At 40.9% G+C, this 26,921-nt stretch overlaps 1 protein-coding gene across 1 annotated transcript in view; it reads left to right on the forward strand.

Annotated features, from left to right (window-relative positions):
- The window catches only part of ERICH5 (glutamate rich 5), a 34,067-nt gene extending 11,256 nt beyond the window's left edge, over positions 1-22,811 (forward strand). The window contains exons 5-6 of the mRNA XM_019810377.2: positions 17,697-18,602; positions 20,178-22,811. Coding sequence (XP_019665936.1) covers positions 17,697-18,602; positions 20,178-20,290 — 1,019 coding nt within the window. The 3' untranslated portion in view covers positions 20,291-22,811. The remainder of the gene's footprint in view (positions 1-17,696; positions 18,603-20,177) is intronic.
- The last annotated feature ends 4,110 nt before the right edge of the window (positions 22,812-26,921 follow it).

Here is a 26,921-nt window from a genome sequence, read left to right on the forward strand (position 1 = left end):
ACCAACCGAACCACGCAGACACCCCTCATTATAGATTTTTTTTAACTGATAAAAACATGACTCTGGGGAATGTTACTCTTAGGAAAGGGCGAAAGCATCTAATAGGTGGAATGGCTTTTTAATCCTCTCAAAAAATAATGAATAACCTTGTTTAAAAAAAATTTTATCACCAGTATTAATAACCGTCAACATAAGTCACACCCTTTCATTTTTTATTCATGCCTTCCTCATTGTTCTAAGTTTTCCTGGATGTTCTGAAAGAAATGTTAAAATGCCTGACAACCAGGTTTAGTGTGTAGAAAATTAATACTCTGCATAAATTGCTCAATGCACATGTTGCATCAGTCAACAGGTGTATTTTGCTTCTGATCCTCAATCACACAATACTCTCTTGTAATTGGATACTATTGTATGTTCATCAGCATTTCAACTCCATGAACTTAGAGGCTCAATAAATAATTCATTCCTGTTTCTGCCGCTCAAAACTTCTTTAAATCCTATATACAATCCCAAGTCTGTATGTATGAGCTTTTAGATTAAAAAGAATCCAAGTTTATTAAATGTCCTGTATGTGCCTTTACTCACTGTACCCCTGGTACCTAACAATATTTGGCACATAGTTGTTGAATTAATTACTTCATTTAATATTTATGACAATACTATGACTAAGTACTATGATTATCTCCATTTCATAGATAAGGAGCCCTGTGACCTTGGGCAAATTATTTACCCTTCAGAGACAGAGCTGGGCTTTGAATTCAGGTTCTCTGACTCCAGAGCTTGACCTATTTCTCCTTAAACCATCTTGTGATAACTAGATTTAAATCTGTTTTTGCTTCAAATCACTCTGGATCTCCATTAGAGATGTGGTCATCCACTATGTAAACGACAAAAGAAATCGAATAAAGTATAATATAGTATTATAATTTAATGAATTTAATAATATAATTATAATAGTTTAGTCATAATCCCTAAATAAGATCTATAGTAATAAATATGATACAGTTGTGACATATGTAATATATAAGCTTATTGTATATTAATATATAATATACATATTTTAATAAGTATTTATCCCTAATAAGTAAAATATGAACTTTGTATTTACTTCCAAATATAAACTAAGAATATTTGGAAGACATTTATTTAACCGTAGGGATATTTTCTTTTTTTTTTTTTTTTAAGATTTTATTTATTTATTCGACAGAAATAGAGACAGCCAGTGAGAGAGGGAACACAGGCAGGGGGAGTGGGAGGGGAAGAAGCAGGCTCACAGCGGAGGAGCCTGATGTGGGGCTCGATCCCATAATGCCGGGATCACGCCCTGAGCCGAAGACACGCTCAACTGCTGTGCCACCCAGGCGCCCCAGTAGGGATATTTTCAGCAGAGTACACAGATGTAGAGAAACTTCCAATGCCCTACCATAGAGCTACAGATAATCTTCATATCATTCCAGACATTCTTTGAATTCACAATATCAACCTGAAAACTGCATGGGTTGCTGTTAAAATATGTGAACTAGCCTGTAGGCTGGATTTGCATTGACAGTTCTGCCTACCTGGATTTTCTGTAACTGGTTAAGAACTGGTATACATGATGCAATATTAGCTTACAAACAAAATGATCATTAAATAATGGGTTGGGCTAGATGACCTCTGAGATCTCTTACAACTCTAAAATCCTGTACCATTAAAATATGAAAGTACTTATTTTCTGGGCTTAAATTTAAATCAGATAGCAGCTATTTGGTTAGGTGGCTGTTAGGCTGAATAGGAAAATCCATTCTAGTGATCATGTGGCTATGTTTGTTCTGACCCATCACACTGAATCCCACTGAGCTTCTTTCCCTCCCCTCCGAAGATGACTGACTAGGGAAAGAGGCCTGGGGGACTAGGACACAGGTGGATAGTCAAATAACTATCCAGTGCTATCAAAGTATAGAACAGGGCCTGGTACATGATAGTCACACATAGATTTTTACTGAATGCCCTAAGATGTGGGAGGAAAGAGGATTTTCTTTCCAAAAGGATGATTAAACTGAGTGGACTTTGTTGTATTTGTGGAATCAAGTTCTAAATATTGGAGCCATATTCTGATTAGAACTTCTGTTCTTTTCAACACCCTGAGGATCTGATGGAATTTGAACACAAAGGTTTTGTTGATTTTATGGACTTTAATGGACCCCACGGGTCTTTAGGTCTTTGTACCTGAACCTTCCTCCTTGTGCCACCAGCTTCCTATGTACATATATGATTCTTGCTCTGCCCTTTGCTAATAGAAATGCCATCTGTTTCTGGCAGACTTCTTCCTGAGTTCTTACAGCGTAAGCATCAGCATGGACAAAGTAAATAGACGGTAATTATTGACAAATTCATTGCTAGGTTAATACGTACATTTCCACTGATAGTTATAATCATTTGTTTATTCTACCTGGAACTCTCACTAGCTGCATGGAGTCCATGTTACCTAGGCAATAGGATGAGGCTTGAATTTCATGCCGTTATCTGAATTGTTCTTTGTACTGTGGAGATACCTTCAACCTTCAACGAATATTTTCACACAGCGACATTTCAGTCCTAAGGAGACAAACATTTTTTTTCTTTGTAATTGAAGAATGAACATCATTAACATTAAAACTCATTTTAATAGGCTTTCCTTGCATGGAGATATTAGATATATACATGGGATTTCTTCCTTTAAAATGCGAGAGGTCTTGTATGTATTTGTGTCCCCTCTAGAGCCTGGCACACAGAGAATGCTTGGCAAGTCTTTGTGGTAGGGTGGTTACTACATACAGCTAATTAAAATGGAATATGAGAACCACATACATGGTTCAAATTTTGAAAACATTTGAAAAATGCATGCTGTGAAAGGTATACCTCCTGACCTATTCCCCCCATCTGCTTAGTTTCAATCATACCCGTGGATAAATACTCTTATTAAGTGGGGGGGGGGGTTGTACATTCTTCCAGAATTTGTTTATACATTGCAAGTATTGCTTCCCTCTCCCATCTTCACTATAAAATGTGATTTTTAAAAGATTTTATTTACTTGTCAGAGAGAGAGAGAGAAAGAGTGAGTGAGAGAGAACACAAGAAGGGGAAGTGGCAGGCAGAGGGAGAAGCAGGCTTTCCGCTGAGCAAGGAGCCCGATGCGGGACAGGATCCCAGGACCCTGGGATCATGACCTGAGCCAAAGGCAGCCGCTTAACTGACTGAGCCACGCAGGTGTCCCTATAAAATATATTATACCAACTATTTTTCACCTAACAAGATGGAGATATTTCTATATTGATATATAGTGAATGTTTTTCTCCTTTCTTACCCTTGCTTAATAATCTATTGTTTGATTTGTTTAACCAGTCCCCTACTGATGGACATTTGGTTTGTTTCCAATCTTTTCCTGTTGCAAACAAGGCTGCAGTGAATTCCTTTATATATACATCATTTTAGATGTGTGCAAGTGTAACTGTAGAGCCATTTCCCAGAAGTGGCATTACTAGGTCAAAGGGTATGTGCATATATGATTTTGATGGATAGCTGCATAAATGCCTTCCTTAAGACTTGTACCACTTTACTCTCTCAACAATACAGTAAGTTTTTTTTTTTTAAATAGAATTGAAGGATTTTTGAGATTAGTGCAGCCACATCAAAGCATGGGCTTGGAGGATAAGAGAGGAGAGAAGGTACAAGCTCCCACTTGGTTCCAGGTACTTTATTTTATTATTATTATTTTTTAAAGATTTTATTTATTTATTTGACACAGAGAGAGACAGCCAGTGAGAGAGGGAACACAAGCAGGGGGAGTGGGAGAGGAAGAAGCAGGCCCCCAGCAGAGCAGGGAGCCCGATGCAGGGCTGGATCCCAGGACCATGGGATCACACCCTGGGCCGAAGGCAGACGCTTAACGACTGAGCCACCCAGGCGCCCCGGTTCCAGGTGCTTTAGACTGTGATCTCATTTAATCCCCACAAGAGCCTTCTAAAGCAAGCATCAGTATCAGCAAATACAGCTAGGAAACTGCAGCTTAGTGAGGAGAAATAATTTGCCTGAGATCTCAGAGCTAGCAAGTGATGGGGCTACAGCCCAGTACGTGTGACTTGGAAGCTCCTGCTCTTCTCACAACCCAATTCCATCTGCGGTCCAGTCCCACTTCTGCCATAACTCGTTGTCTGGCCTGACCTGTAGGAAGAACACAAGCCATATCTGTTCAGCGGGTGCATGGGTGGATGGCTGGATTGACAGAGATGGGGATTAAGGGGGTGAGAGTACTATTTAGAAAAGCCGAGGGAGAGTAGGAATCAGGACCCAGGGAGTAACAGAAACTTGGAAGGCAACATTGGATGAGGTGGGCTTGGAAGAGAGTGGGTTGTGAAAAGGGTCTCCTAATCAGGTAGAAAAATGTCAACACAGCCAAACAAAGCTTCATTGTGTTCTTTTAAATCATGCGCCTGTAAGGTTGCCACATGTCACAGCTAATGTGCACAGTTTCACTTCTGTGTTAATGTTTTACAACATTGGGTTTAAAATAAAAACCTAACCCTTGTGGGGGGTTACTGCAAAGCTCACCAAGACTGATAAAGAGCATCACACTTGGCCAGGCTTCAACACCTGGTGTGTTTCAGGGTATGTAGTTCTAGGTCATTTTTTGTTTTTAAGCAAAATACCAGAATATAGCTCTCCAAGTGAGTGTTAATGTCTGAAAGTATCAAAATGACCTCAGAAGTGTCTTTATATTTGTAGGGACATTGCTGTTGTCCACATTCCTTGATCCCCTCCTTGGGAGTTGCCATCTGGCTCTAGAGTTCATTCTTTGGCATATATTCAAGGGTATCAGAGGTTTGCCCTTTAAGGATGAAGACTGAAAAAAAAACCCACATTAAAAAAAAAGATTTATTTATTTTTTTGAGAGAGAGAGAGAGAAAGAGAGTGAGAGCATGAGCAGGGGGAGGGGCAGAGGGAGAGGGAGAGAAATCCTCAAGCAGACTCCCTGCTGAGCATGGAGCCCGATTTGGGGCTCTCGATCCCAGGACCTGTAGATCATGACCTGAGCGGAAATCAAGGGCTGGATGTTCAACCAACTGAGCCACCCAGGTGCCGCGCATTGATTTTAATAGCTAAACGTCTTTAGGACGTGCTTTAGGAGGGTGGACAAAACAGGCCAGGTGATGCTAGTATGATCAGAAACAGGGATGGTCATTGGAAATAGGCAAGGAAAAGAAAGGGCAGCCATTTGTTGTAGGGGCAAGTTCAGCTGATTTCACTTTCTTCCCCATGGAAGGGCCCAAGGGGCTGTGGGTCCCCAGGATAACTGGGCTGGGCTGCAGTGACTGGGTGGCTAGAGTCCCACACCTAGGAAGGATGACCCTCTTCTCTCAGACTACATACTCAGCAGTCCTTTGGCTGCTCCTTTAGCCTGTCTTCTCTAATAAGACAAAAGACCTCAAGACAGGATAACATGTTCTTTATTCCTACTGAACACTTCTTGACATTTGAATATGTGTGATTCTGAACACTTGCTTTGAGATGAGCACATTGTATTAGACTAGTTTAAATAAATGAAGTGTCCAAATGTACATTAAATAGGAAAGTCAAGATGCATGATCAAGAAGCATCCAAAGACAGCAAAAATGACATCCCTGTGCTCTCTGTCTACTTTAGGGCCACTAAAAGTCACATTTCATTTATAAAGAGTGTAGCTGTGACAGTATAGTTCAAAGTGGGCATCAAAATAGCACCAATTAACATCAGCTAAGATAGGAATAAAATGAACTTGACCTCATAAGCTGAAGATTGAAATGACTCATGTTCAAGAGGCTGCTCAACAAGCCTTCTCTATGACCTGAGCTCCTAGCTTTTCCTGGCTTCTTTGCAGCTGTTCCAGATGCCTCGTCCCCAGCCCCCAGGCCCCTCTTTCTCTCTCAGTGATTGACCTGTCTCCTCTCCATTAAAAGAAAGGTCCTTGGGATCTACTTCTTTGGATGCACCATCAAACCAAGTTTTGGGTTTTTTAAAAGATTTTATTTATTTATTTGTCAGAGGGAGAGGGAGAGAGAGAGCGTGTTCGTGCACAAGCAGGGGGAGTGGCAGGCAGAGGGAGAAGAGGGCTCCTCACCGAGCAAGGAGCCCGATGCGGGACTCGATCTCAGGACCCTGGGATCGTGACCTGAGCTGAAGTCAGACACTTAACTGACTGAGCCACCCAGGTGTCCCAAGTTTTTTTAAAATTTTTTTGTCTATCAGTTATTGTCTGCTCCTCTTACCAGCATTTTCCCATTTGGGGACAATACTTCCTCAAACCTGTAATATATTTGTCCTTACATTCAGTGGAAAGGACCTTTCTGCTTTATTCAGAGGCTCGCCTTTAAAACATTCTCCTAAAGGGTCCCTGCAGGATGAAGACATTCCGCAATTTGCAGACTGCCTTGCTTGATCTGTTCTTATCTTCTCGGCCTTGCCCAACTAATGCTTCTCTAGTCTATGGTGATGGAAACATATCTGACCCTATGTTGACTGTATCAGAGCGACCCAGCCTGTGAGAATGGGCTTCAGCAGGCCATCGTTTCAAAGCCAGCCGTTAGGGCAGCTGGGCAGGGTCTGGACAGCGCGTGCCCTCCAGGGGCAGCTTCCTCCTGCCGCACTGTGCTGCGCAAGCATCCTGTTCTATGTGAGCCACGACATTAAAGAGATTGGGAAGCACTGGATGTGCATTCCAGCTGCTCTGTCATTTTCACTGGCTGTGGTTCTTCTGACTAAAGAGGACATCTGCCTTCAGCCACCCCAGCAAGGACCTCTGTTGAAATGTCCTCCCCAAACCATTCTCCTTGCTCTTCTTGGTAATGTTAAGGAACTCTATTTTTTTTTTCCTTAGTCGATTCTTTGGGAGGGCCTATTCTTACCCTTTCCATTTTTCCCAAGACTGAGAGGAACCACATAGTTCCTTTTCCTTTGTTTACACTGGAGTAGTAGCCTCTATAGACTAGATGATTATGAGTGGCTCTGATTACCTATATACTTTGAACTAGTGGGTGTGTGTAAATTTCAACATACTGGGAGACAGTATAGAGTGCGGATTAAGAATGTGAGTCTGGGGGCACCTGGGTGGCTCAGTCGGTTAAGCATCTGCCTTCAGCTCGAGTCATGATCTCCAGGTCCTGGGATTGAGCCCCATGTCGGGCTCCCTGCTCAGCAGGGAGCCTGCTTCTCTCTCCCTCTGTCCTCCCCACTGCTCTTTATCTCTCTCTCTCTCTCAAATAAATAAATAAATAAATAAATAAAATCTTTAAAAGAAAAGAATGTGGGTCTGGCTTCAAATCCTGGTTCATGATCACTTATTAGTGATGTGACTTTGAGCCACTCAATCTCCTTGTACCCCAGTGACTTCATCTGTAAAATAGGATTAACAATAGTGCCTATTTCATAGACTTCTTCTGAGGAATAAAATCAGTTAATACATATAAGGCACCTAGAAGGTAGCCTAAGTATTGCCTAGAATAGGAATTGGCAAACTTGCCTGCTGGCCAAATCCGGCCCACCACCTGTTTTTGTGAATAAAGTTTTATAAGAACACAGATATGCCTAGTCCTTTACATATCACATGACTGCTTTCTCCTCACCATGACAGAGTTGAGTCGTTGCAAAAGCAACCCTAAGCCCGGCAAAGCTGAAAACATTTGCCGCCTGTCCCTTTACAGAAAAAAAATTGCCGACCCCTGCCTAGAATATTGTCTAGTAAGTCCTCAATAAAAATGATCTGTCGTTAACACCAATTTTAGTAAATCTCAATTTTTCTTTATTGCTTTACCAAGATCAAGTTTTTTGGTTTTTTGCTCAAGATCGAGTTCTAGATTCCTGAGTTTGTTGATTTTTCTTCTGCTTTATGTTCTTTTTAGTAAAAGAAAAACTTTCTGACTTTTTTTTCTTTTTAGTAAATTTGTAAAAGGAAAGGAACTGTTAAAAATATTAAGTTATGGGGCACCTGGGTGGCTCAGTCGTTAAGCGTCTGCCTTTGGCTCAGGGTGTGATCTCGGCGTTACAGGATCGAGCCCCACATCAGGCTCTCCCGCTGGGAGCCTGCGTCTTCCTCTCCTACTCCCCCTGCTTGTGTTCCCTCTCTCTCTGGCTGTCTCTATCTCTGTCAAATAAATAAATAAAATCTTTTAAAAAATATTAAGTTAGTAATAGCACAAGTGGTACAAAAATAATAGAAAATCATAAAAGTGGTATATGAATGACCAAAGTTAATGAAATAGTTTTTTCTAAAGTTATCAGATCTTGTTTTGGTAGGTTACATGCTCTTGTACTTTTGCTGCTATACTTTAAAAAAAAAACTTTTATTTCAGAACAGTTTTAGATTTACAGAGAAATTATGAAAATAGTACAGAAAGCTCCCACAGACCCCACACCCACTTTCTCTTATTATTTACATCTTACGTGAGTAGGGCATGTGTGTCACAATTAATGAACCAATACTGATATGTTATTATTATTATTTAAGACTTTATTTATTTATTTGAGAGAGCAGGAGTGGGGGGAGGGGCAGAGGGAGAGGGACAAACAGACTCCCCGCTGAGCAGGGAGTCCTGATCTGGGACACTATCCCAGGATCCTGGGATCACGACCTGAGCTGAAGGCAGACACTTAACCGACTGAGCCACGCAGGTGCCCCTGATACTTTATTATTAACCAAAGTCCATGCTTTATTCAGATTTCTTCAGTTTTTCCCGAATGTCCCTTTTCTGTTCCAGAGTTCCGTCCAGGATTCCACAATGCATTTAGTCATTTTGTTTCCTTAGACCCCTCTTGACTGTGACAGTTTGTCAGACTTGTTTTACCTGACCTTGACGGTTTTGAGTATTGGCCAGGTATTTTGTAGTCTATCCCCCTCAATTGGGATTTGTCTGCTGGTTTTCTTACATTGCTCCTGGGGTTGTGGGTTTTGGGAGGAAGACCACAGAGCTGAAGTGCCCTTCACACCACATCATCTCAAGGGTACACGTTCTCAGTGTGACTTATTGCCTCCTAAGTGTCTCTAATCCTCCTTTTGGAGACTCTGAACTTGGAAAAGGGTGAGTGTAGATTTTTATTTTATACTCTAGTCTTACTGAAATCTTCTAACTTAATCATTTCTGTGATTCTTGGTCAAAACTGCCTCTTGCTAGATCCAAGCTTTTCCTTATGCCCTGGTTTATGAAGAAGCTCATTCAATTCAATTTTCAAATGTCTGTGCCAGAGCCCCACGCTGGCCTCCCAGGTGCTTAGGACTGTAAGGGGGAAGACAGGTGGCTTTTCATTCTGGGAAAGAAAATCCCTCACTTCCCTCAGTGCGGTCTGTACTGTTTCCTCACCGTGGAGGCAAAGTCATCTGAACTGAATGTGGATCCTTAACCTGAGAGAGTAACAGCAGGGGTCAGCTGAAAGCCTTGGGGTCCTACTCAGTCTGCCACTGCTGTTCTGGTCCTAGGGGTTCAGGGGGACACTGACCACCCACCTATCTGTCGTGCATACGACTGCTCTGTTGTACAATTTAAGTATTCTATCCCACTCCCAAATCTGCTGACTGCTTATGGGAACACTCCCCTTCCCAAGCACAGGAACATGCTCCTGGCCACGGGCCTCCACACCCTGCACCAGATTGAGTCAGGCAGAGGCACAGTGGCTGAGCTGGGAGAACGGCCAGCTCACCTTGGAGTAGCCACTTGCTCTCAGCTCCTAGAGAGCAAGGTAGAATAGAACACGTATTAACCTTAAATTAAGTTCAGAGGAGAAATCAGAAGACTTCTTTTTTCTGGACCTAGCTAAGGAAGAGGCTTAGCAAACCCAGCCAGTTCTGTGAAATGAAGGCAGCTTGAGAAGAATCTCTGTCTCCAGCGTGGAGCTCACGTAGACCAGCCCGGGCCCTTGGTCCATTGCTAAGTCAGTGCACTCACCTCGTCTCAGTGCCGACTATGGCATGAGGCTGAGGACGGAGACCATCCCCGGTGTCTGATGATGAGCAGCAATGCCCGTGGACAGTGAGGGACGCCACACGCAACAGTTGTGTGTGTTCATCATCCACTTTCATCACTCTCTTCTTTCCTGACTAGCTCCTTCCTGCCTTTCCCTGGGGACTCCAGAGTGCGGCCGTGGATGCCCTGACCACATGGGATCTTGTCCAAACACAGATTTGGTTCCGTGGGATCTGGGGTGGGGCCTGCGAGTCAACAAATGCACAAAAAAGCAAAAGAATAACTGTCAGGTCATGCTATGGTGCAGGTTCTGAGCCCATGGTGTGCCTGAAAGCACCTGAATCTTCTAGGTGGAATCAGACTTTCTCGGCCTTGAATCTGAGTTCTGCCACTCATGAGCTATACACTGCTCCTAAATGAAGGTGCATAATCTGTCTGTGCCATGGTTTCCTCGGCTGTATAATGGGGATAATAACGGACTTACCTGGTGTAGTTTTTAGGAAGATTGAATGAGATAATCTACAAAAAGCTTGAGGCAAAGTGCCTCAATAAACATGAGCCACTGTTGTTCCTCCTAGAGAAGCAGGGTGGGCGAGGTCTGTTCAGGTTGGTCAAGTGTCGTAACTTGGGCATATCAGAGACATGATCTTCACTTTCTCTCTCCTCTTCCTTGTCCATTGAGATGCCTTCGATTTTGTAGACTAGATTTCTGCCCAAATGCTGGATCCCCATGTGCCAGTAATGAGCATCAGTCAATGAAAAACTGTCTTTCTTAGTGGTGAATACTGTTGATAATTTCAGAAGGGATGTGTTATGCAATAGCATCTTTGAAATAAGAGTTTATCTTCTAGGAGTTGGAAAAAAAACAAAGGAAATGAAACTGGAACATTATTTCTGCAGGAGGCGACGATTTGTCATTACTTGTCTCTGTAGCTCTTCAGTAACAGCCTTTTCCCTCTACAGGCCCTCCATCTCCACGTGTGCTCATCAAGTGTTCCAGAAGTGTCTCTCCAATGACATGGTCTTGTTTATAGCTAAATCCCAACATTAGGTTTACCTTCAAACTTGATCAAATTTACTCTGGGAAGGTCAAAATTAATTTTAGATATGTCAACCCAGATAGTTCTGTTGAAAAGATGGCTTGTCCAGTTTTTATTTAGCCTCTTCAGGACATTTTGGCTGTGGTTTCCTACTTTAGTTACATGGGGTTTTGCTGAAGTTCACCTCTCTTCAATATGAATGCCCTGTTAACATCTGCCAAATGACAGACTGCGCCCCTGGGGACGAGCACACGAGGACAGTGTTTGTAGACACTTTGGTGAGAGAAAAGGGCAGAAGCATCTAGAGCAGTACCACTGGTAGCTCCACAGATGTTTGTTGGATAAATGATAGGATGAAATTGAGGACAAAGAGTAATAAAAGGAGAAGATGAGTAGACTCTTCCCTGGGGGCTGACACCTGCTGCGTCTCGGTTCCCAAAGCTCCGCAGCTAAAGAACCTAGAAATGGTGGCAGCAAAGTAAAATACCAGGGTGCCCCTTTCTCACCGATTCTCTAGAAAACCCAGCAGACGGGCCGGTGAGGTCTTTGGGATGTCTGATATGCCACAGCCATGGGATAGGAAATATTGACCTCAAGTTCTTCTCCTTGCTGGGTAGAAACTTTTCATTTCGGATTAGGGTAATGAACTGAGTTGAAAAGCTTCCATCATAATGTGAATTTCAGGTATGTTAGCTCTCGTTCTAATCCCTTCTGTAATGTTGCCTAGTATTTCATTTCTTTGTGTGCCTATCACAACGGTGCTTACAACAAGGGTTCTGTTAGTTCAGCTGTCACAACAAATTTGTGCATGGATCAATTTACAACAGAATCAAGAGAGATAATGAGCACCAAAGGATTAGGCCCAGAGCAGTGTATAATTTGTTAAAATGTAGGGTTCAGAAAACAGACACATCTTTAAACAACTTTGGATGTGGAAACAATGCATCTCTCCACAATTTTTATTACATAATAATATAGATTAGGCATAGAATGTCTCCTGTGTGGACAAAAGATCTCACTGCTTTTCAAGTTAGCGTGCTAGAAGAAATGGTGTAGTACCTTCTTCTGCCTCTAGGAAGAATGTCTGGGATTCACAAAACCACGTAGACAGAGCAGGTGGAGATTCTTGGGTGAGAGGTAAGGCATAGGTACCAAGTTGTACTTGAATGAGGGAAGTAGCTAGTGTTTGGATCTCCCTGCAGGCAGCAAACTGGAGGATAGCAGGGACCAGATCTTCCCGGTCAACGCAGGTCAGCGCAGAGGCGGCCTCTAGTAGGCACTGAATACTTGAAATCAGTGAGTACGTGAAATCAAAGCCAACAAACAGAATGGAAGATATTTATTTGTATAAAAGCTCAGTGGACTTCATTAATGCCAGTCAGGTCATGCCCGATATTGTGACTACTACCCATTATTGATCAATAATCATGTTTTAAAACTTATCGTGGGTAACTGATTTTGTAGGTCAACGTTGACAACTTTCTAGTGTTTAGAGGACTGTTTATCCAAGCTCCCTAATGTTGCAGTTCATTCTTTCTGTTGCTATGTTAGCTATAAGTTATTGGCAGGGCCACCAGGAGGCCAGAAAGGACCTTTGTGAAATTGGAAAAAGATGCCCTCCCCACCCAACACACGCAGCCTTACAGGCGCACGAAGGCTGGAGTTCAGCTCTCCCTCGCCCCTCGGCAGGACACCCTGTGTAGTGAGAAATCTGCACCCGCGTGGCTGTTGCTGCCCCCAGTTTACCGAGTACCTGCTCACGTCACACACCATGTTGGGGAGCTATGCACATTTTCACCTCAGTCAATTCTCTGAGGAGGCCTGAAAGGCAGCTGTCATAGCCCCATTTTACAGATAAGGAAGCTGAGATCCAAAGGGGTTAGGAACTTGTGCAGATCGCACTGTCGAATAAATGGTGGAATCAGATTCACATCCAACGTCAGAACAGTCTGGAATGTCCTGGTCCAGCTGAAGAGGAGGGAGGTTAAACAAATCCAAAAATTGTAGTTGCCTCAGCAGCTGGGGATAAAAATCTTCTGAAGGATAGAAATCTGGTGCCTGAAAGGAAGTGTTTGTGGTGACTGAAGACTTCATTATTGTACTCTCTGAGAAGTGCTTTGAAACAACCATTTGTTTTCCAGCCTTTTCATTTATTTACTCTGATCTCTCTGTTTCTGAATAAGCTTAGAGAAAGGTACCAGTATTGGAATGAATGAAATTACTTTATTCTTCTCTTTGTCCACCATAATCTCTTCCTTGCTAGCGCTATTAAGTGAGGTCTAATACCGGTGATGGCTAACATGGATTGTCACTTGGTGGTGACAGTCCCTGTGCTAGTGCAAGGTGACACATGGAAATCTCACAGCAACTCTGCTAATACTGTTCCTGCTTTACAGTGAAACTGAGGGGCAAAGAGCTGTCATCAGGCTAGTGAGTGCAGGAGTCGGGACTCAGACCCACTACATTATGGGTGTTGTTTTCAAGGTCATATGATCTCGGTCCTCTCTTAGAACAGATTACCCTCTTCTATCACATAAGAGAAATAACTTTTGGGCTGTTAAGAACTATGACCTCCAAAATACAGTCATTTCAAAATTCAAGCAGAAGGCAGTTAATCAATATAAATACATAATGAATGTGTCATTACACTTAGAGCATTTTCTCTCTTGCTCTCTTTTTGGTGATCATTTTCTTTCTTTCTTCCTTCCTTCCTTCCTTTCTCTCTCGCTCTCTCCCTTCCTTCCTTTTTCTTTCTTTCTTTCCTTCCTTCTTTCTCTTTTCTTTCTTTGTTTCTTTGTTTGTTTGTTTGTTTCTTTCTCCTTTCTCCTTCCCTTCCCTTCCCTTCCCTTCCCTTCCTTTCCCTTTCCCTTCCCTTCCCTTCCCTTCCCTTCCCTTCCCTTCCCCCCTTCCCTTCCCTTCCCTTTCCTTTCCGTCTTATTTTAAAATCTTAAGCCAGTGAGAGAGAGAACACAAGCAGGGGGAGTGGGAGAGGAAGAAGCAGGCTCCCAGCAGAGGAGCCTGATGCGGGGCTCAGTCCCAGAACGTCGGGATCATGCCCTGAGCCGAAGGCAGACGCTTAACGACTGCATCACCCAGGCGCCCCTATTTATTTCTTTTTTCCATTAACTTTTTATTTAAATTTCAGCTAGTTAACATACAGTGCAATATTAGTTTAAGGTGTGGAATTCAATGATTCATTACTTACATACAACACTCAGTGCTCATCCCAACAAGTGCCCTCCTTAATACCCATCACCTGTTTAACCCATCCCTCCCACATCCCCTCCAGTAATCACCAGTTTATTCTCTATAGTTAATATTTGGTGGTCATTTTAAAGATGTTTTACCTCCTTTGGGCTACCTTAGGAAAATATTAGAGACAGTGACATTTCTTCTGTAATATTTCCCAGTTCGGTTGACTATTTGTAGGTTGTACTATAAAAATATTGTATGTTGAGGGCATTTGCCTACTTCAAGATATATCCATAAGATTAGGAAAAGTTCCTAAGAATGAAAATTGATACTGTGATCATGGGCATAAATGTTCTAGTTATGTGGCAAAAGTTGATGGATCACTTGGACGCTTGTGACACTCTGTGGATAAATAGCTTTTGGTTTTGGAGAAAAAAACTTGACTTAGTCTGGTAGCATAATATGTTTTTCAAAATATAAAATGGAATGACTTTTTTTTGAGTGTGTTGTCACATCCCCCGCAGCTTTCCGCCCTAGAAGAATGATGCCTTTGAATGCACCGGCAGCTGCCACAGCTGGATGAAATTCGTTCGTCTCATTTAACTGACAGTACTAATCACTGTAGTAACTATTTTACCAGAAAATAGAATTTGGCAGACATCTGTGATTAGTATATTAACACATTTCTTTGTTAATTCCCTAAGGCAGCCATCACCAGAACATCCCTTGTGTGATCTAAATGAATTGTCTTGTCATAATGAGTTTCTTTATAGGTCTGAGAAATCACTTTTGTTAAGTTGCCTAAAGTGCTATTAATTTGAAAGCTTCATTCATGATGGGGCCTGAGAGAGAGCCAAAGAATAGCCCTTCTCCCAGTTCTGACATATGACCCCTGTGGCCTGGAATCTCCCCCAGTCCTTCCCAAACTCTGCTCCTCCAAACCTCACCTTAAATTACTCTCCACCTAGGGCTTCAAACCCATTCCCAGAGGCAGGGTGGGAAATGATTTGATGTGAACAAATGTATTAAAAAGAGAAACGGGCACCTGGGTGGCTCAGTCAGTTAAGCATCTGCCTTCAGCTCAGGTCATGATCCTGGGGTCCTGAGATTGAGCCCCATGTCAGGCTCCCTACTCAGTGAGTCTCCTTCTCTCTCTGACCCATCCCTCTCATGCTCGCTTGCTCTCACTCATTCTCTCTCAAATAAATAAATAAAATCCCTAAAAATAAATAGAGAAAAAAATTGGCAATGAGTTGAGTTAATGATAATATACAAACTAAGGAAGTGAAGATCTACGACAATTTTTCACTCAGGGAGAGATGAAAAATAATTTACGCAAAGTAACAGCTTGCTGTTTGGCCCGTTCCTCCTAGCAGACATATTCGTTCTATGGACATGTACCTGGATGTTGATTTACCCAAATTACAACACAATTCCTATTTTCAATGATTGCTGATATGCAATTGCTGAATTGAAAGGAAATGTGAATGTATAAAGAGAGAGAGTGGAGAGTGACAGAGGTGGGAGAAGAAGGAGCCCAAGTCTTTGTTTTCCATAGTGGGAGTGAACCGAAATGCCCAAACTGAGAGATCATGAAGTAGCAGTTTGCTTAGAGATATAGAAGAAAAATATCCCTCCAAAACAGCTCAATGAATTACGATACTCGCCCCTAGGGAAGGGGAAATGGGAGAGGAGAGCCGAGTGTTAGTTGTGTATCTTATATTAGGTAAGCGAGATGTATGTATGTGTATATAACTACAGTGGGGAGTAACTTAGGGAAAAAAGAATTAAAAAAAATGAAAATAGAAACTTCAGGAAAAAAAAGAAGTATATCACCTAGAGGCCTATTTTAACGTGTTGGTTTATTTTCTCCCAGTTATTCTCACCCTCTGTTTGTGATTGTCTTTCTCTTCCTCCCTCTTTCCCTTCCAGTGGCCAACATTGCTGTAATCATACTGTAATAAAATTGATCGCTAACTTACTGAGCACTTAGGTGCACAGCAGACCTTGTGCTTATACACATTTTATATGCATCATTTCATTCGATTAACCGAACTGTGCGTGCCGATATTTTAACTTCTATCATAATTATGTTCTTATATTAGCATGTGGTCTTCATAATCATCTTTTTTCATGGTACGAGAACATTCCATCCAGCAGAATATGTATTTTTTCCCCAAATTATTAGACTTTTAAGTTGTTTGCCAGCTCTTGCTATTATAAAGAATCCTGAGGGGCGCCTGAGTGGCACAGCGGTTAAAGCGTCTGCCTTCGGCTCAGGGCGTGATCCCGGCGTTATGGGATCGAGCCCCACATCAGGCTCCTCTGCTGGGAGCCTGCTTCTTCCTCTCCCACTCCCCCTGCTTGTGTTCCCTCTCTCGCTGGCTGTCTCTATCTCTGTCGAATAAATAAATAAAATCTTAAAAAAAAAAAAAAAGAATCCTTGAGATGATATACTTTTCCCCAAAGCTTTTTCCTGACATGTATGCTTTTAGAATAAATTTCCAGAAGGAGGATTACTAGGTCAAAGAGTGAAATCATGTTGCCAAGTTGCTTGTCTTAAACTGTCTAGGGTGTTTTTACGTTCACTGTTTAATGTGACGCCTCATGCAGCTCTGAGGGAGCAGAGAGAGATTCACTGCCATTTTACAGATGAGATACTTAGGACCTAAGTCTTCAAGGTCACAAAGCTGGAGGAAGAGCCAGAATTAAAATGCATGGTTCCCAACTCTTTCTTGATTTCTGCCCGCCCCCCACAATGAAATGAAACTCAGACTGAGCTGTCCCTGTACTTTCCTTCCCAGACGTCTTGGTCTTTACCTAGTGGAGCTTCTCTGTCAGGGGGCCCTTTCCTTTCACTGAGGGCCATTCTGCTTCAGGAAAAAGTAAGACCTCTCTAGCAGCCCAAAACCACAGTTCTTCTGAAATCTTCTACTGGGGCTAAGGAGGAGAAAGGGCAAGAAGGGAAAAGAACATGAGAAAACAAAGTGAAATGTGCTTACTTAGAAAATGGGGCAGGAACCATGAGAAGGTGTCTGAGGAGCAAACAAGAAAATACTGTGGTTTTGGAGGACTTTAATGCTTAAGATAAGGTGTTTGAGCGGAAGACAGTAAAGAAGTTTGAAGTTGGGGAGTGTTAGGGTCATGGTATGGCCTTTCTTTACTCAATTGTACGCAGGATTTTCTTGAATGTTAAATCTTCTTTTTTTTAGATTTTATTTATTTATTTACTAGGGGGAACAGAGGGAGAGGGTGAAACAGAGAATCTCAAGCAGACTCCGCACTGAGCATGGAACCTGACGTGGGCTTCTGTTCCCACAGCAGGAGGCCATGACCCGAGCCGAACCCAAGAGTCAGATGCTTAACTGACTGAGCCACCCAGGTGCCCCTAAATCTATTTCTTGATGGTAATACACTTTCTCAGGCTAGAAACTAACCAACAATTTGATTTTTTCTTTTTCTTTTTCAAATGAATGATCAAAAAGTAACTTTAAATATGTATTTTTTTCAACCACAGAAGAAAGTGAGTCCTGCTTTGCCCAACCCAAACCACATACACTGGGAAAAGAATCTACTCTTTATGGCAAGGTACAAAAGGAAAGTCCTCCCCACCTCGAGAAGCTCAAGATTTCAGCAGTGTCTGCAGCTAACGGTGTTAAATCCCTCCATGAACAGCCCCTGGCAAACGATGCTGCAGATCCACCAGGACCCACGGAAGAGACTCAGCCTCTAGATGGACCCGAGGAGTCTGGGCCACCCCAGCCAGCTGGCAAAGATGATACTCCAGGAACAGGAGAAAAGAAGAAAGACATGGGAGCAGTGACAGAGGCTCAGCCTTTAAAAGGAAATGCTGAGACTGAATCTGCAGGAACAGACACCAAGTACCAGCCTTTGAGGACCACAGGAGAGAGGGCCTCTCCTGGAGCAGTGGAAGGTACGGAACACCCACATTCTGCCAGAGAGATGAAACCTCTAGGAACAGCTGAGAAAATCCCTTCTCTGGAAGCAGCTAGAAAGCCACAACCTCAAGAAGCAATGGGAAAGGGAGAACAGACCCAACTCCCAGAAACAGTTCCCAAGAAGAATGAATCTCCAGAAATATTAGAAGGAAGCCAGTTTGTAGAAACAGCTGAAGAGCGGCAACTTCAAGAAACATTGGGAAGAGATGAGCAGTCTCAACTTCTAGAAACAGTTCCCAAAGAGAGTGAAACACCGGAAGTATTAGAAGGAAGCCGGTTTGTGGAAACAGCTGTAAACAATGATTTGCTCCATAAAACTCCTGAAGGTCCAGGAAACATGGAGCAGATTCAACCTGAAGGAATAATAGTTGGAAGCGTGGAGCATTCAGCGGGAATTCTAGAAATAGGAGCAAATATGGAAATGGTCAGGGAAAGTCACACGAATGATGACCAACACATTGAAGGTAAAAGTTATGTTGGTTGTTTAGATGTGCTGCATAAGAGATCATCCCTGGGGATCTCTAGTTCAGGTGGTTGGACTTCATTTGACCTAAACCAAAAAGGCTTCCATACCTGGAAAAACAGGCTTTTGGCTTTCCAGCAGAAAATTTCTACTTGATTTTAGCCAAAAGGCTGAGAAGTGATCCAGCAAAAATTTTCTAAAGCATAGTCTGTGTCCAAAATTTTTAACCTGGAGTTATCTTTGTTGAATGCAATTAGATGTTGAAGGCAACGTGTTAAAATTTCAGAATTTTTCCACGTTCACTTTTCATCAGGCCCCCTATGTGGTATGGGGATCCAAAGTAGAGTTGAATAGGTGGTTAGTGGAGGAACTCACCTTCTAATGAAAGAACACCCAGCTAATTGATCTTACAGGGCAGTTTTCATCTTTGCCAATTTATCCTAGGAAAAAAATTACTGTCAGTCTGCTCCTGTCCTCCTACTGGCTTCTTGTCTCTATGAGAAGACTAGAGACAATGTATTATTTCTTGACATATGTGTTTTTAAAATTTACTTTTCCAGAGTAAAAAATGGCATCTATACTGTTATTTACTGGAGTTATAATTTTAAAAAATAACATTTCTTCTGGGGCATGATTTACATTTTGGTAAATTTTAGCTTCATACTATAGTATAATTAAGTAAAGCATTCATCTGTTTCTTAATTCATTTATGACCACAGCAGTTTTTGAGTGCCAATCATATGCCAAGTGTGGGGGGTGTAGGAGTAAGAGATAGGCCCTGTACTCCAGGGGCTCACAGTCTGGTGGGAAGAAGGCAGAATTTAAACAAATTACCACAATCTATTGAGGTAGGTGCTTTAATGAAGGTATATGAAAGTGCTCCAGGAATAACAGGGGAGGAGCAAGTAAAAGCACGTATTTGTTGGACTACGGTTAGCAAACTCAAGTCGTTAAGGCCTAGGATAATGACATTGAGTCAAGCGAGGGGCACATGTTATGTCTTGGGGAGCCCTGGAGACTGTAGTGAGCAGGTGCTCCATCCTATCAGAAGAGGCAGCTGCTTCTTGGCTCCATGCATGAGCACGGGGGCCAATGTTGCCCTTGCTGATTTCTTAGGGAGTTAGATTTGCATCTACAATGTCCAGACATTCATCATTCATTCATTCATTCATTCATTTATTTAGACTTTTAAATGTTTGCAATCTTTAAATGTTTAATGACTGTTTTCTTTAAACACCATCATGGCCCAACAAAATGGTTTCTGGGCATGCCTAGACCACCTTCTCATTTAAATACAAATGGAATTTTTTATTTATAATATGTTTTGCTGTCATTTCTTAGGTAATTCTGCAGCCTGATTTTATATAGGGGGATGCCAAGATAGGAGATGTTAAGTGACATCAGCTATTCAGAGGATCTGAGAGAATCAGGGCAATTGCCTTTCTTGACCCCACCAGAGAAACTTACTAATATGACCTAGAGAGCAGGAGCTGCCCCATTGGAAAACAGCTATCGGGGACTTTATTGTTAATGCTAAATGAGCATCTCTTAATATCTCCTTTGGTTCCTTTTCCAGGTGAGACAGGAGAAAAGGTTGAAACAGAGATGGAGAATGAGAAAGGAAGTGAAGGACCTGGAACAAAAGAAGAAGAAACAGGGGAAGCTGTGGATCTTTCAGCAGCCACATAGATTGCCGTGGTAATAGAAGGATGAACGGACACAGTGTGTTGTTAACAGAGAGAAAAATGGAGTGACGTGTGTGGGTACAGATCTTATCTTTTGATGTCTACGTATTTTATACAAAGAGTGTGGTTATCGTGTTCTTGATTACATTGTTCCATAAAACTGCTAAGCTGTAAACAGTTTTCTTAGGCACTTGGAATAGTTATACATTCAAGACCACAGCAGCCGCAGCCAATAACGAGTAGGATATACGATCCCGGGAGGGTGAGGGTGTTTTCTTCATTGTGGTAATAGGTCTATTCAGTTTAAAAATGAGACCCTAAAAAGAAGGTGTAAACCTTAGATATAGGTGGTTGGAGAAAGGAGTTAGCACATTTTAGGGAGCTCATGATGAGAAGGTTACACAGTTAGAATTACAGTGGGATAAGAATGAACAACAACGTCAGGGCAAACTATACCTAGTGTTTCTTTCCTGTTGCAGAATTTAAAGCTGATAGGAACCTTGGAAAATGTGTCCGTCTGGTTACCGTCTCACCGTAGACTGTTGTTTACCATGGTGTGTTGAATGTGTTAACAAAATCCTTGTCAAAGGAATGCAATCTCTGGTGCTATTGCAAGATCAGGCATTTCTACACCGAAAGGCTACACATTTTCCAGGTGTCATTTTGAATTAGCTGTTGATTTTGCACTTAGGTGAAGGGTTTCAATTGGTGTTATCCTTCTGACTAACATTAAAGATATTTTCAATAAACTGACTTTTAAATGTATTTCAGAGGCAGCAAACAACAAGAATTAAAACCTAGATGAGTGGGGTGCCTGGGTGGCTCAGTCGGTTAAGTGTCCTACTCTTGATTTTGGCTCAGGTCATCAGGATGGTGAGATTGAACCCTGCATGGGGCTCTGTGCTGAGCTTAGAATCTACTTAAGATTCTCTCTCTTCCTCTCGCCCTGCCCCTCCCCCCTGCCCCTGCATGTGCTCTGTGTGGGCTCTCTCTCTCTCAAAACAAACAAACAAAACACCTAGATTAGTTGCCTATGTGAAGTTTATTCCTTGGGTCCTATTTTTGGTTTTTGTTTGTTTTTAGATTACTGTGGCTTCATGTTAGGCTTTAGAGGTAGAAAGGAGCTAAGAAATTAGAACTTAAAACGCATTTATAATATTTCATTAATGTTAAAATGATGCACCATTGAAAGTTACTTTTTAAGAATTTTTCCAAAATTGTCAAGGGATTTTAGTGAAAGATCATACGTGAATGGTAGTGGTGATAGCAATCTTGTCTATCACTGAGTGCCTTGTGTTTTTGAATATCAGGATAGAGTTACATTCTGGAAACATTTGGTGTCTTTTCTTATTTGTAAATATCCATTTATAAGATAACTGTTCAGATGAATGAACTAGACTCTTTTACTTTAGCTTTTATATTAAAATGACTAAGATGACCTGTGATTAATTTCAAAAATATAGGATACAGGGAAGCATTATCATCTTTATTCTGATTTTAATACTAGTTTATGTTTCTGACTTTGAAGAGTTGAAGTAGACAACAAGAGGACGTGCTTGAGGAGATGGCCCCCTCCTTTCTGCAGAGTGGCTGGATTGCGATTGTATTGAGAGCAAGGACCGTTTTATGTATCTTTAATTCAGGCAGTTAGCTCCTTTAATTGGACATGATAAGTGCTTGATAAATATTGGTCAAATCAGTAAATGAATCATGAATACCAAGAGCTCCCATTTATTTTTAATTCATTAAAAAAGAATAGATTTAAAATATCAGTTTGTGTAACACTAACATTTTCCTGAGGGCTGCTCAGGCTCGGTAACAAGCTATAGATTTGGTGTAGTTCTCAAAACAGTACTGTTTTGTGGCCATGAAGTTACATAAATCAAAACTGGTATCCTATCTTTCAAGCTGCCTTTTGTAATCCAAAGGTGTTTTTCCTGACCAAAAGGTATTTTTATATAGATATCTAGTAAATAGAAAATGATTGAGCTTAGTGTAAAATATGAATGATCACTTTAAAAGGTGGAACTGTACTTCATGTCGAGTACTGAAATAGTGGGATTCATTTACTTAATAGACATAAAGGGCCATTCTCTGTTGTGTGGATTTTTTTTTTAATGAGTAGCATGTGGTAAAGAGATTTATTCAGAATCAATTCTTGAAAGAACTCTGGCTCAAAGGCATTATTATACAGTTGTAAGTTTTCAAATTGTTTATTAATCTTATTATTTTCTATTAATTACTAAAATAATTTATTCTTAGATTTTGGAAATTTGTATAAATTTTTGGTACTTTTTGTACTTTGGCCTTTAATGTGGCTACTAAGACATTTTTAAAAACTGTTCTTATTCTTTTAGATAATATTAATTTTTTATAGATAACATTAGTAATTTTTTATTCCAAACCTATAAATTAAAATGTTCCATAACATGTGAATATTCTAGAATTGAAATATTTTATCTAAATAATAATTTTTTTAAAGATTTTATTTATTTATTTGACAGAGATAGAGACAGCCAGCAAGAGAGGGAACACAAGCAGGGGGAGTGGGAGAGGAAGAAGCAGGCTCATAGCGGAGGAGCCTGATGTGGGTCTCGATCCCATAACGCCGGGATCACGCCCTGAGCCGAAGGCAGACGCTTAACCACTGTGCCACCCAGGCGCCCCAATTATTTATTTTTAAAAATAAAGTAATAAGTTCCTGTAGGAAAACTCAATACAGAAAGGTATAAAATGGGCAGTGAATTTCTCCCTCCCATCTTTTAGCCTTCCATGAAAAGATAATAAGGTTTCTTGCATATACTTCCACAAGAAGGTAATATATATGCCATGCTTTATGCAAGTGCTAAAACGTAAGTGTATATTTACATATCCACATTTTAAAACACAAATGAGAATTTACATAGCCCTGTGTTGTGAAAAGTACACGTAAAACCACTAATCTATCCATTCCCGTGTTAGAATTTTTCTCTTTGCCTACGACTGACAGCATAGCCAAGTGTATTTGGCTTCAAAGTGGTCAGACTCTGAGAAGAGAGGATCAGTTTTGCCCTGGATTCGAAACATAGAAGTTGGACAAGAGGCTTGAGCTGTTTGTAATGAATTAATAGAGAAACTATCATTGAGGGTGGATTCTCTCATCCTGGGGTGCTATATAGCCCCAGGATTGTAGCCTCATTTGTGTTCTATTAAGATAATTTCAGTATTTTCTATAAATAAGTTGGAGGGAAATGGTGAACCAATGATTTGCCTGCTAGCAATCCCGGTAGGGAGTGAATGTTTGCATTTACCAACAGAGGGTGCCAGTTGCAAAGCTAAGAAGTTCCCAGTCTGACTCCAGAACTCTTGACCACAAGTGCTGTGTAGCCAGTCCCCCCTGGGGACCCACAGGACAGGAGTATGCGGTCAACCTGTGACCTTATTGCCTTTTCCATTTTGACTTCGGAGTAAGCGCTCCTAACCGAGCTTGGAGCAGTCAAAACACCCATATCCCTCTTAACAAATGCTTCGTTCCACACTTGGCCTTGAATTAAGAATACGAATGGCTTTAAAAGGAAATAGTTTTTTCACATTTAACTAATCCAAGAGCAGTGTATAGTCATGGCCAAATAACCTTGATAGGGTTTCTATCTGTGATCTTTAGGAAACTACAAAGCTTGCTAGAGCACCTAACATTACAAACACCTCATTTTTACAAAGACGATTTGGTGACCACTTGTGAATTGTTTCAAATGCCAGCAATATGAATGAACACCATAAGGCCATTCATTAGCTCACCCTATTTGTTAGGTAAAGGGAGAATGATCCTCTTCTTTTTCTCTCCCCACACCAAATAGCAGGGTATGGCTGTGTCTGACAAGTTGAAAGCATTTGCTCACAAAATATCATTTAATCTTAAACTTTGTCAGCTCCTCTCTTCCTCAGAGTTTATAAAGTTAATGAGCATTTGTTATACTCGCAAGGTTTTAATTACAGAAACAGAATCGGTGTAATCCTAGAGAGCAGCTCACAGGGATGGAATTTCTCTTTTCAGTTGTTACTATCAACCAAAGCGAGGGAACTCCCTGGCATTACTAATGCATGTAGAATCAAATTGGAGGCCATTAGCTTTATTTCAGTAATGCCACCCAGCAAATTTATTGGGCAGTATATTACATACTGTAAGCTCACAGCTGTATCATTATTTCTGTGGCTAGTGAAAGAAGTCTTCAGACATCAAAGCCGGGCTTTAATAAATTTTGAAGGTGGACGAAGGGTACCCCTTCAGTTTAATAAATGTGCTATGTTGACATGAATAAACATGCTCTTCCTGCCACTATCCAGTACAGAGATCAGTAAGCCTCACCAGTTTCTAGAAAAAGAGTTCTGAGAAACAAGTTAGGGATACTAATTTTTTTTAAATTGAAGTATAATTGACAAACATAGGGATACTGATCTGCCTCATTTATTTTTCTTGTAGAACATAGATGGTTCTCAAATTTTTCTTAAGAAAATAACTATCAAAATACCATTCATGTTATTATATAAATTTATGAAAAAAGTAATGCATATTATATTGAGTTGATTTATGCAACCCTGATTCCAAACATGAAAAAAAATTATTCGAGGACAAGAACAGAAGCTTTTTACGGCAGCTGAACTGTTGGGGGGGGGCGCTTTGGGTTAGGAGGAGTTTCAGCCCCAGCACCAAGTAGGAAGTCACAAGGCCCACAAAGTGACAAGTCACAAGGTGGCTTTTCTGACCATCACCATACTCCCAGCAGTTCATCAAGGAGACATACTAACAATTTATTCCAACTACAGAGTTGTTACCTAGTGAATCAGTACGGATTTGCTTCACGTTTTCTGGATATTAGTTTTGTTAAAAAACTTGTTTTTGGTAAAAATAACACTGGTATTATCTAAGTACTTGAATGTGACACAATGATTATTTAGGTGATAATTGCAAGGAAGGATTTATTATTAAAATAATCACTTTTTTCTTAGTATGAGATGAATACATGTTCATGGTAGAAATTGAGAAAATATAAACTTTAAAAGATGAAATCTAAACATTACACATAATTGGATCAGTCAAAAATCATGTCGATGTCTATAGGAGGGCTTCTTTTTCCTTTTAGTGTTACAATACAAAGTTAGCCAAAGCTCAGCTATTACTAGAACTTTAAGTCTATTGAATGGCTGAGTGCAGCATTTCTGGATTTTCCTCATTGGACTCTATGGGGGATAATAGGTTTTAGATACTGTTCCAATAATACTTGCTATGTTGGTAAATATTGATTAGTGCTATAGGGAGAGAAGCTATGCCCAAGTGTATTAGCACTTAGCTGACCACAATTTATGATAAATAATTTTTTGATATCTTAGGGAAAAACACTGAGACTTAATATTTTATGTGGAATTACTTTTAATACTAACTGCTAACCAAATGTTAGAGAAACACTGTAAGCTCTTTAGTGGGCAGGGAAGATGCCCTACTGAATCTAGAATAACTTTGGCACTCAGTAAATATTTGTTGATGACAAATGGTCTTTATTCTTATATAATCTCGGTAATTTCCTCAGAACTCAATATAATTGGCTGTAGAGGAAAATATGGCCAAAATTCTTATAGAATTATTTTGTACTGTTGGTTCAATATTTACAATTTTGATTGAATATGTTATTAGAAATAAAGTGTGAAAGTTTTTTGTGGTGTATTTTCTATCCGAATTTTTATTACAGAAACATACAGAATTACCTTTGAGTCATCGTATCCTTCAGTAAGAAAAGTATTCTTTAAATTACACCCTCTGTGAAAGGTAAGGAAGCTGACGATAGCGGGGAAAGATGGGTGACTCCTTTTAGACATCTGATGATCATTTAGTGGTAACACATTTTGAAGAGATTGCTATTTCTTTGTTTGAAAGACTAACATGAAATAAATGTTCTTTTTCACAAAATCTAGTGATTCTCCTTCAGTGTGGAAAGAAGCCTCAAAATCCCAACTCAGCCACTAACAAGTTGATTAACTTGGGTACCAGCATTTTAGTTCCAGCTCTTTCATTCTGGGGTTTGAGTTTGAAGCCATGACTTATGTATAACTATGCCCCTTAGAACCAGCCTGGGCTCACTGTCTTAATTTCCCAGCCACAGTGATTGGTTTAAGAATGGGCCCCTAACCTGAGCTGGACCATGAGCTGGACCAATCAGAGGCTTCTTTGGGAAGCTCCTGCCAGAGATACCAGAAAGTGATGTCTTAGTGCTGGGGTTAGGAGCTTAGGGTCTATATGTCTGGGCCTGCAGCTACTTCCCCTACAAGACAGGTGGAGCCAGGAAGTTTCTGGAATGCACATGCATAAATAAAGCCAGCGGTATGGTGCTACACAAGCCTATGAATTCCTCCTTCCTTCCACTTAGGCTAATTTGAGTTGGATTTCTGTCACTTAAAAATAAGAGTCTTAATATTAAAAGTAGGAAGAGGTGTTTCACAAATGAGCTGGAGAAAATATTAAATATAACAGCAGAAATTAATTATAATGAAAAGATATACCAGAAAGGATCAACGGAGCCCCCAAAATGATTCTGTACAAATATTAGTAAAATTGATAAGCTTCTGGGCAAGACTGATTTAAAAAAAACCAAAAAACAGAAGTC

Source organism: Ailuropoda melanoleuca, chromosome 9 (assembly GCF_002007445.2).
Source record: "Ailuropoda melanoleuca isolate Jingjing chromosome 9, ASM200744v2, whole genome shotgun sequence".
In the NCBI taxonomy this organism is placed as follows: Eukaryota; Metazoa; Chordata; class Mammalia; order Carnivora; family Ursidae; genus Ailuropoda; species Ailuropoda melanoleuca.